Source organism: Rutilus rutilus, assembly GCF_951802725.1.
Source record: "Rutilus rutilus genome assembly, chromosome: 13".
Classification (NCBI taxonomy): domain Eukaryota; kingdom Metazoa; phylum Chordata; class Actinopteri; order Cypriniformes; family Leuciscidae; genus Rutilus; species Rutilus rutilus.
Genome location: NC_140218.1, coordinates 14,777,127 through 14,789,239, shown reverse-complemented (window position 1 = coordinate 14,789,239; position 12,113 = coordinate 14,777,127). Strand labels below are relative to the sequence as shown.

The 12,113-nt window shown below is 35.4% G+C and overlaps 1 protein-coding gene and 1 long non-coding RNA gene across 3 annotated transcripts in view; both read left to right on the top strand.

The window, feature by feature from the left end:
* Positions 1–1,288, top strand: part of chchd6a (coiled-coil-helix-coiled-coil-helix domain containing 6a) — a 74,660-nt gene extending 73,372 nt beyond the window's left edge. For both annotated transcript variants that reach the window (XM_084427350.1, XM_084427349.1), the window contains one exon: positions 923–1,288. In XM_084427350.1, coding sequence (XP_084283476.1) covers positions 923–946 — 24 coding nt within the window. In that variant the 3' untranslated portion in view covers positions 947–1,288. The remainder of the gene's footprint in view (positions 1–922) is intronic.
* Positions 1,289–10,551: 9,263 nt separating this feature from the next.
* Positions 10,552–11,400, top strand: LOC311301872. The gene is made up of 3 exons (XR_014629519.1): positions 10,552–10,823; positions 10,963–11,168; positions 11,268–11,400. It is a non-coding gene; the product is annotated as an uncharacterized lncRNA (long non-coding RNA).
* Positions 11,401–12,113: the final 713 nt, after the last annotated feature.

Genomic DNA, 12,113 nt, shown 5'->3' with positions numbered 1-12,113 from the left:
AAAATATTGTTTTTTGGCCAGGGGATTCATCACCTTGTGGTTTTGCTTTTGTATTTATTGTAACGCTTTCTATTCTATTACAAAAAAAATCTAATTTAAATTGTGCCAAACCTTAATATTCTTGTGTCATTCCTGCACCACAATAAATAAATGAAAATATAAAATGTCCCTTTTTATGTGTATATATAAATATAATATAAAATGTATATTATATTTAATAAAGTATGTGTGTGGTGTGTATAGTAATATAGTAGAACAAAGATATAAATAAAATAAACCATTTTTTTTAAGGTAGGTCTTTCAGGTACAGAAATTGAATAATAATCGAGTGTAAAATAACACTGCATATAATCTTTACTGTATAAATTAAATAAAGATTAATCCTTATTAAAGTTACAAAAGTTCTTCTTGTCTTTTATTGTTTGATTAACATTTAAAACACAGACGGCAGCATCAGGAATTTTAGGCTGCTGTCACTTTAAGACATAACGCACGGATCCAATATACTGATAGACATGAGTTTTCTTTCTCAACTGTTCACTTAAGACATAACCTACAATGTATGCTAAGATACTCGGCATGTTGACATCATTTTTGTGTGAATTAGTCCGTTGAATTAGCGCTAGAAGACTTGAAAGTGAACTCAATTTAGTATTCACACACTGTCTTTGGCTTTCCGTGTGCGTGCTTTATCCAGGTTCTCATTAGAGCGAGCGGCCATGCACACGTTGGCTACTATTAACGTTTCAAATCAAGTCTGGCCGACTATTAGGGGGCAGCCTTAATGCATTGTATTAATTGACAGACTAGATTAAAATGTTTGTATATTCATATAAATTGTAATCTAAAGTCTTGATGTTGATTATTAAAGATCTTTATTGTCTCCCTCCCTTTTTTTGTCACTCCCACCCTTTCTGAACAGAATCTGTTGGTGAATCACGGATAGAGAGTCATTCACCTCGGCAGCAGCGCCACCTTACCCGTCTCTCCCATTCATCTGTATGTTGGGTTTCACGGGACGCTTCTTCTTAAGCCTCTCCATCCAATTACCATCTGATCCCAGGGCTCGGAGTCACACTCCAGTGTACTGAACAAGCTACATATTACGGGCCACTATGAGTATTACATTATCTGTAACAGCGCAGAGAATGGGATCACCGAAATGCAAGGCTTGATTTTTATAAGAGTACACTCAGGAAATCCTGATGCTTTTATTTGTCAGGATTTTATTTATGCATTGTATTTCGGCAAAAGCATATCTTCATAAATGGATAACTGCCCAAAGCTGGTCCTGCCTCTGTCTTTTATTGTCCTTCAAATATGGCCAACTTGAGATGAGTGTCTGAAACTAAATCAATCTTTTAGTGAATTCATTTCTGGTTTGTTCCACATAAAAATAATCCTGACATTGGCCGTTAAAGGCATAGGTCAGCAAAAAATTAACAGGGTCATTTTTAATCATCCTTGTGTCATTCCAAACCTGGCCTTTTTTTTTTTTTGGTATTGGACACTAAAGGACAATTAAAAGAGTCTTTATGCATCTCTTAAAAGACCAATAATAAAAGTACAATAAAATGTATATTAAATGTAATAATAATAGTCACAATAATAAATATCAATAAACTATAGGGACAGTTACAGAAAAACTTCCTAACTATAGTGGAAGTTCTCAATAATATTGATAATAATGATTATTTGTTATTAATTTTAATAATGTATTGTGATTAATATTAATTATATTTTATGATATATAATGATAACATATAATATTATAATAATTTGAACAATAACTGATTAGTATTATTTAAATGTATTACATTTTCAAATACTAAAGTTATATAATATAAAAATAAATCATTATTGAATATTCATTTCTGGGTGAACTATGCCTTTAGTCGAATTGAATTTCATTGAAAATGCATAAAGTACTGTGGTCTGATTGAATGCAAACTATTTTTGAAATGATTCACATAAGGAAGAGAGATGAAGACGTGATTGATCTGCGAGTAGTGACACGGTTTCGGTGTCATACACACACATAGACATTCTAGCTCAATTTGTTGCTTCTGACATGGCCGTGTCTCCCATGTGAGCTCAGGCAATTATGGTGAGATGGCAACACACACACACAACCCTCAATTATCCGGCTGACACACACTGCATCTCGACATCGGCTGGGATGCGCGCACACACACCGTGTCAGAATATACACACCTCTCTGTCAAGCCTAATAAGGTTCTCAATCCATGCTAGCAGGATTGACTTGGGAATTACCTTGTTAAGGATACAGCCGAGCCGAGGCGGGTTGCCTTTGCTGCGTGTGTGTACTGTATGTGTGGCTGGTGTGGAGGGCAAACGGGGATACGTTGCTTTGGGGAAACTGATGTTTGAATCAAAACTCACCTTTTCTTAACTGTAAAAGGAGGGTGTTGAAACTTTTATTTTTTCCTTCAAATCTTGAAATAAATTGCTTATGACAACTGGCCGTTCGGTGCTTCCTACAGCCAGTCCAATACACCACCACTTATCTTTAAACAGAAATACTTTGACATACAGTTATGCTTTAGAAAAATAAACTGCATGTAATAAGACAGGGTGCTAACATCCTCTAGAAAGCTCTAGCACAGGCTCTTCAGACAGCGATCACACTCGGCAGAAGTGTGCCGAGGACAAGATGGCAGGCGATAGCAGGAGCGAGGGAAGGGCCAAAGGTTAACATAATAAGTGCTCCATCATACACCAATGAGGTCTGACAGCTCAACCATACACAGCTCACATTAAAGAGAGAAAGAGGATTTCTAATCTAATACACAGTGACACACATAGTCACATATGCACTGATCAGCACTAAAAATGCAAACAAAAACTAATGAATACATACTATATGGGGAAACATGGTACTTTCCATATGTCGGTGTAAGTTTGCAGAAATTGGTTGTAACTAGACCTGCAAGTAGAATAGAATTAACCTCTCTCTCTCTCTCTCTCTCTCTCTCTCTCTCTCTCTCTCTCTCTCTATATATATATATATATATATATATATATATATATATATATTGTTTAAAAATGTATATTCTGTTTTGATGTATGCAAATCCTCTTTTAAAGAACAAAGAAAGTAGGCTTCTGATTAATGGTATTTTACTTGTAGGGGATATTGTATTCTTTTTGAGCATCAATTATGATTTTTTTTTTATTATAATTTTTTTCTTTTAAGATATTTTATTTTTGGTTGTAGTGGATATTGTATTCTTTTTGAGCACCAGTGATATTTTATTTTATTGTATGTATGTGTATATATATATATATATGTATGTATGTACGTACGTATAATATAAATATATATATATATGTATAATATAAATATATATATATATATATATATATATATGTATATGTATTTTATCTGCTGTGAGAGATCAAAAATATATTTTTGATCTCTCACAGCAGATTATATATATATATATATATGTATATGTGTGTGTATATATATATATATATATATATATATATATGTATATATATATATATATATATATATATGTATATATATGTATATATACAGTGCAATGCATAAGTTAATACACCCATGCTAAAGTTGACTAAAAAGAGGAATAAAAAATCATATTTTGGAAATTGAACTTAATGCCTTAATTTAAAAAATTAGGAAAAATCCAACCTTTTTTGAGAGCAATGCAAATCAAACTAGCTTTTAGGCTAACTGAAATAAAACCACGCCAATCTCTAGGTATGGTGAAGGCTATGTGATGATGTGGGGCTATTTTAATTCCAAAGGCCAAGGGAACTTTATCAGGATGCATAGTATCCTGGATCCATGAAGTAACTGCCTCTATGGGAATTTAACATAGGGGTGTACTAACTTATGCACCATGTATTTTAAGGAAGAACATTTATTTATTTACGATACATTATTCATTCACAAAGAAAATTGGTGTCCTTAAAGGTTGGATTTTTCCTAATTTTTTAAATTAAGGCATTAAGTTCAATTTCCAAAATATGATTTTTTATTCCTCTTTTTAGTCAACTTTAGCATGGGTGTATTCACTTATGCATTGCACTGTATATATGTATATACAGTACCAGTCAAAAGTTTGTAAACATTACTATTTTTAATGTTTTTGAAAGAAGTCTCTTATGCTCATCAAGCCTGCAGTTAAAAAACAAAACAAAAAAAAAACAGTAATATTATGAAATATTATTACAATTTAAAATAATGGTTCTCTTTTTTAATATACTTTAAAATGTAATTTATTTTTGTGATGCAAAGCTGAATTTTCATCAGCAAGTACTCCAGTCTTTGGTGTCTTATGATCCTTCAGAAATCATTCTAATATGCTGATTTATGATCAATGTTGGAAACAGTTGTGCTGCTTAATATTTTTTTTATAACCTCAGATACTTTTTTCAGGATTATTTGATGAATAAAAAGTTAAAAAGAACTGTATTTATTTAGAATAGAAATCTTTTGTAACAATATACACTACCGTTCAAAAGTTTGGGAACAATAACTTTTTTTTTTTTAAAGAAATTAGTACTTTAATTCAACAAGGATGCGTTAAATTGATAAAAGGTGATGGTAACGATTTATATTGTTAGAAATGTTTTTATTTTTAATAAATGCTGTTTTTATGAATAAATGCTGTTAACGTTTTACTCATCAATGAATCCTGAAAAAAGTATTCCAAAAAAATATATTAAACAGCACAACTGTTTCCATCATTGATAATAACTGAGTATCAAATCATCATATTAGAATGATTTCTGAAGGATCATAAGACACCAAAGACTGGAGTACTTGCTGATGAAAATTCAGCTTTGCATCACAAAAAAAAAAAAAAAAAAATTTTTAACTGCAGGCTTGATGAGCATAAGAGACTTCTTTCAAAAACATTAAAAATAGTAATGTTTCCAAACTTTTGACTGGTACTGTATGTATATATATATATATATATATATATATATATATATATATATATATATATATATATATATATATATATATATATATATATACATACAGTACCAGTCAAAAGTTTGGAAACATTACTATTTTTAATACATATATATATGTATATATATATATATATATATATGTATATGTATGTATGTATCTATATGTATATATGTATGTATGTATGTATGTATGTATAATATATATATATGTATTTTATCTGCTGTGAGAGATCAAAAATATAATATATTTTTGATCTCTCACAGCAGATAATATATACAGTGCTATGCATAAGTGAATACCCATGCTAAAGTTGACTTTATAAATAAATAAATGTTCTTCCTTAAAATACATGGTGCATAAGTGTGTACACCCCTATGTTAAATTCCCATAGAGGCAGGCAGATTTTTATTTTTAAGTATTTAAAAAAAAAAATTTTTTAGGATACTATGCATCCTCATAAAGTTCCCTTGGCCTTTGGAATTAAAATAGCCCTACATCATCACATAGCCTTCACCATACCTAGAGATTGGCATGGGGTACTTTCCATAAGATCATCTCTCAATGCAAATCAAACTAGCTATTAGGCTAACTGAAATAAAACCATGCCAATCTCTAGGTATGGTGAAGGCTATGTGATGATGTGGGGCTATTTTAAGTCCAAAGGCCAAGGGAACTTTATTAGGATGCATAGTATCCTAATTTTTTTTTTTTTAAATACTTAAAAATAAAAATCTGCCTGCCTCTATGGGAATTTAACATAGGGGTGTACACACTTATGCACCATGTATTTTAAGGAAGAACATTTATTTATTTACGATACATTATTCATTCACAAAGAAAATTGGTGTCCTAGGTTGGATTTTTCCTAATTTTTTAAATTAAGGCATTAAGTTCAATTTCCAAAATATGATTTTTTATTCCTCTTTTTAGTCAACTTTAGCATGGGTGTATTCACTTATGCATAGCACTGTATATATATATATATATATATATATATATACATTAAGAAAAAAATTCTGAAATCACACAAAATAGAATTTGCATTGAAATATGCAACAGCACTGAGCATATTTAATCACCAAGTGAACACGCTGCCTTTGTCAGTGCTAGCTAAAAGAATACCATTTCAATCCTCGGATTCTCCCTCAGTGTCCATCCCATAGTCTCTGTTGATCCACTCTCTCTCCCAGCTCAATCTCTGTCCTTCCCGAGCACGTGCCCCTGACATTTGAATTGTGCTAACAGCCGCCCCCTTTGGGCAAACAGCGCCTGGCTGAGGTTTTCGAGCGTGCTGTTATTACCATCATGTTGTGCGCGCTGTTGCCGTGCCGCTCTCCCTCCTCCAGGGCTCGACCTGCGCTGACGCACATGGGCTCCCTGCACTGGAGCCACAGCACAACACGGATTTAGAGAAATATATAAACACACCTAGCTGACATTACATTACCATACACTCTCACACTCGCACACGCACTCACAGCTGACATTTATCTTCAAATACCATGACACCCTTCCTCTTTTATTAGATCCCCTCACTGTGCAAAGATGAGAGTAATTAGAGAGGAACAGCCCTCGCTCTCTTCCGTCCCTTTTTATTGCTTTTCACTCGTCTCCTTTCTGTGAGAGTGAGAGATCTTGTGGCATACAATGCCGTAATATACCCCCACAGGAGCCCTGCTGAGGCTGTGCGGATTTGGAAGAGGGGGGACGGGTCTCACACTGTCAGCCGGTTACAGTTGCCAGGCTTTTAGTTTTTCAACCGAATTGAAGGGCAACTTTTGACACGACTCTTATTCAGGACTAGCAAGAGATTCTTGGACTTTTGTTGCTAGATTTCCTCTTATTACTAACAGTATGTTCCAGAAGTCTGAGACCACATTGAAAGTGGGATTCAAAATCTAATTTAAATAAAAAAAATAAGAACATTTTAATATTGAAGGTAGGTGTTCGCACTCAAATATATGTATTTATATATTATATGTATATTTGCTAGTTGAGGATATTGTATTCTCTTTGAGGAATACAGGCTATACATACATACACATATATATATATATATATATATATTTACACACACACAGACACACACAGTCTGTGCATAATTATTATGCAAGTCAATATTCTGATGTTTTTCCAAGCACATTTGACCAATTCCAAGTCATATCAATCTTAATAACTATTAATTTTGTATTTTCTCATTTATAAATGATATATAATTGTTAATGAGAGCTGGAAGTGAAAAATGTCTTAAATTCAGATTATTAAGCAGGTTTTCTTTTACAGGTAAAATTGCCCAAAAAGAGATTCAATCCACACTGAAAAGTAAGAAATTATTTAGCGATTTCTAAGAAACGATGTTGAAAGTGGATCGGACCGAGTGCCAAAACACATTGTAGCCAATCGGCGTATCCACTCATGATGGGGATGCTGGTGCTGCATAGCGTGTTGGTTTGGGGGCGGAGCTATCAAGATAGGGGTGTGATCTATTTGGGTAGGTTTGTCAGAACTCACTAACTGCACCTGTAAATGCCTATGAGAAAGATGGAATACTATAGAAATTGCATTTAAGGCATGACCATTGGGCAAGAAATGCTCATTGGGTCAGCAGGGTCACAAAAAACAGGTTGAGAAGAAAAGATGCATGTTAACTGCAAAAGAATAAAGGTGAAGAATTAGGTGTGAAAACCATCAGGAACCACATTCATTTTAGTGGGTTTAATGTTCATCTTTGACATTAAAAAGAAGGCATTCTGATTTTCATGTTTTCATGTCTGTTTTTCTATTTTCATTCAAATAGTTATGCTGGTGAAAAGTTTTAAATGAAAATGAAAAATAAAAGCATTTTCAATGCGGCCTCAGACTTTTTACTGCATTTACTGTTTTCTTTATCATGACCTCAGAGAGTTGCATTTGTTATGTTTTTTTATTATTTTTTTATAACTGCCTGCAGTAATAACTGCCTGCCTTTTGGTAGTAAAAAGTTATAAGTAACATTATGTTTTGTTTTCAAGTAAATAGTAAAGTATTGAATAACTTTATGAGGTGCACTGACTTTTTAAATAATTAAAATGCATTCGTTTCCTGTGTTTATTCAGTATTTAGTGAGTTTAGTGACAAATATAAATGTGAAAACCTCTCTGTATATAATGTAGACATATTCATAATGTAGTCAAGTTTATACGTAATGTGCATAAGGGGAAAAAATCTGTCTGAGATAAAAATCTGAGATACATAGTTTGCTGCTTAGTTTAAACAAGCTCTGTGCCACCACCCAAATTTCTGTAAAGATGCAATACAGAGTATAACCTGTACTAATACCGGCTCTGCCCCACTTCCAGCCCAAGTATCAGCAGTTCGGATGCGACTTTGGTAAATGAAATGCCGCATGAAATGTTGCTGTTGTTATGAGAAACTCATTTTTTTGTCAGCTGTCGATTAGGTGTTATAGCAGAAGCTATAACGTTCAAACGTTGCAGTGTAAATACTGCTCTAGAATAATATTTGATATGTGGTACTGATTGCTAAGATGGTATTTTGCTGTTAAAAATCAAGCTCAGTGGCTGTTATTTCACCATAAAGGCATTAACTGTTGTCGGCATATTGACTAGTACCCCATAAAGCATCGCTGACAACTGCAGCTCTCGTTCTAAATTAACTTAGCATTTTAGATACTCATATGTTTGGATTACATCTCTAAGAGCCTCATTTTAGTTCCCAAAGCAATAAGTCACAGGTTGGTAGTTTCAGTGCCTGCCTGTTCCAATGAAATCCGAGCGGTCCCGTCAGATGGGTCTGTTAAGTGGGCTTTGCTTCTAATGCCCCTCTTATTGCCTTCATCACCATGCTACAGTGGCTTTATTTGCTCTGCTAAACTTCCTCATGGTTTTTTTAATGCTTGTGGAATTGATTATTAACTGCTGTGACCATTCAAGGTTCTTCAGTTCTCAGGTGTGGAGGATTTTCAACCATGTGCTGTTGGGTAAGAGCTCAGGTGAGTCAATGGTCATACATTGTGGTGGCTTGTAATAATTTAGAAGAGCCTATAGTGCATTGGCAGCTGAACGGTTGTGGATTCAAACCCTTAAGTCCTTAATTTGTCAGCATTATGACCATGATCAAGACACTTAAGGTCAACATGGCGTTCACATCCCATTTTATGTTTGGAATGTGACATTTCTGAGGGAAACAGAATATTTGGAAGTTTTATCTGGAATTCCTTGGATCGTGAAAAGTAAGCTTTCCATATACCAGGAATTGAGTCACCGCAACCCATCTTTGAGGATCAGAATGTGGAAGCTCAGTGAAGTTCACCCTTACCAATGGTAACTCATTTTTCAAACTGTTTTCTAGCATTTATTGCATTTATGTTGACTGCAATTTAATGACATTTTATTATACATGAAAAAAAACACCTAAACATTGGTAATACCCCACTTGTGTTATTTAAACGTTTATGTGTCTTGAAAAGGATGCTTGCTAAATGAGACTACAGAGGCTGTCTGGGACATTAAACATCAGCTCTTGCTGACTATATTCTAACTCAAACTTTTTGAATAAAGATCAAAAGAGTTGTCAGAAGCATAATGGTGGTGGTGTAGTTCGTTTAGGCTATATCCTAACAAAACGTCACAGAATAATTTTCTGCACAACAGAACTTACAAATTTTGGCAAACTATCGATAAAATCTCAAACCAACCATTTTGCCATTACAAATGAAGAGAAACTATAAATTTGCCATAACAAATGTGTGGAGGATTAGGCCTAAAGGCGAGATGAAGATAAAGAATAAAATAAGACTATACATAGATTGAGATATTTGCTAGTTTATACAGCTTGTAGAACTACAGAATTAAACTTAGAAACTTTAATTATGAACTTTATGAAAGCAATGAATTCAGTCCCACGCTGACATCCTATAGCACCCGAAGTAATAGGACGTTTGACAGGCAGGTTTCAATTAGCGTGACTGCACGTCTTGTATCTTTTAATAAGAAATCCGCCGCTGCTGTGAGGGAAAAAGCTTCAATGCTCTCTGCTGCATCTTAATAAAAATACATAAAAAAAAGAGAAGAAGAACTGTGTTTCCACAGCAACTGGCACCTGAGTAACGGCGGAGACGTGCTTGAAAGCATCAGGTTAGAAAATGACATCTTTGCATCCTGACGTGTCCGCATTGATCCCGTGTCATACCCAATTACAGCGCGTGCTGTCGTACAGGCGCGTGCTATTCAGCACAAGACACGCTGTCGCACTTCTTCTCAAATGCCTCAGGAAGTGGTTTTAATGAACACCTACCCCAATCCCCTTTCTTTACCACCTTTCCATACACTTCTCGTGTTTACCTTAGCGAAAAAACGAAGCGACGTCGATTTCCGCCATGAATTCGGATGCGTCGAGAGTGGCGGTAACCTGCTATGATTGGCAGCGTTTAAAACTGAGAAATCTCTCTTGTTATCTTTAATTATACAACGTATTTATCTTTCATTGTGACAAGGAAGTGATCGATACTCCCTCTAGATCTGATTCTTTATCCTAGTTCAACACTTGAAGGGTTATTTATTCATGTTTTATGCCAGGTCTGATATTTTTAATCACATCTTGAGAGGAATCAATATTTTCTTTTCTTCTGAGAGAAGACAAAATATATACCAGATTTTCTCCTGAGGTTTTAGTGCAATCTTTCACTCTTATGTTGACTGTCTTGTCCCACTGCATTGCTTGTTTCTAGGAGCAGCCAGCATTTGAAGTGCTCTACAGATGTTTGATACACTCACAAACTCTGGCCTCACGTTAAGCGCTTACACGCCGCGCGTGATTCGACCTGACGGAAACAACCCATGAAATCTCAGGTAGGTGCTTGATTCCACCTGAAATGTGTACTTAGCCCTTGCGCGGCGAAGAGATCCGTTTGAGCACCACACAGTCAGCTCCTCTTTTACTCAGCCTCTTTCAACTGCCTGAACCCATTTTCTGCTTGTTTCGTTTCAGAGTCTCCTCACCGGGGGAACACGGCCGACAATAGACCCTAATTAAAGCGTGCTGTGGGCTGACAGAGCCCATTCTTCTCCACTGCGTCCCGTTTAAACTGGGCCTCCCTTCCTGTGCCATCCACACCCACCTCACTCCACTAATTTCAAGTGGAACCGTGAAGGCTTAATGGAAGACCTCGGATGACAGGGAGTCAACGCGACCTGGTGGGTCTCTCGAATAGTTTCTTTTGTGTTTTCCTTTCATACTGTTACAGCCCACAGTTTCTTCTATGCAATTGATTTAATTCTATATTTGTAATTTAGAGTGGTGGTCAGATTGCACTGGAGGCCCTTGGCATTCTGAAACCCGTAGGAACTGGATCCAATAGCCCACAATCCATCCCTGGCTTTCCAACACTTCTGTTATCAGTTTGTGTTTCTGTGAGTCAAATGCATTAAAACAATTCTTGATAACTGGGGAAAAAAGATTGAATTTCCATCACACAACATCTATTCATTTTGTCAGACCATATTTCATAAGCAAAACAAGCAGCTGGATTTGGAAACTCAGTTTGTAATCAAACTGGGCAAAACAAACATCTTATCCTTAATGAAAAGAGTGGGAGGAATGCCAGCTAGACCATTACCAAACCTCCGCTGAAGCCCTTATAAGTACTTCACAAAATAGTCTGACAGATGGGCTACAGCTCTCTACAAACCCACAAAACCACCTTGGTTGGTTTGGTCAGGCATAAACCCCACCGCATAATGTGGAAATCACAGGCTCACAGCCAGACCACATCAAATATCTAAGCCTGTTGTCCAAATGTCCAATCCAGGGATATTACCTAATGGACACTTCCGTGACCACCACAAACCTGGGAGTAATTCTAGCAGCTGTGTTGGCTATGATGGTGACTGGGCTGGGCCGCATTATAGGACTAGGTGGGGCTGAAGCCTCAGGGCCCGAGCAAGGAACGGGGTAAGGGGCCCGTATTTGTCTGTGGAGTAGCTTGACGTGGCCATGATACTTCTACAGCATTTATTAATCTAAAATTAATTTGAACATTTACTGTTACAGTTTTTCTCTAAAACACTAAAACCCATTGGCTGAACAAAGTTCTCAGATGCCTGAACTCATTTAGCTAATTGTGCAGTCTGTTGTCAATA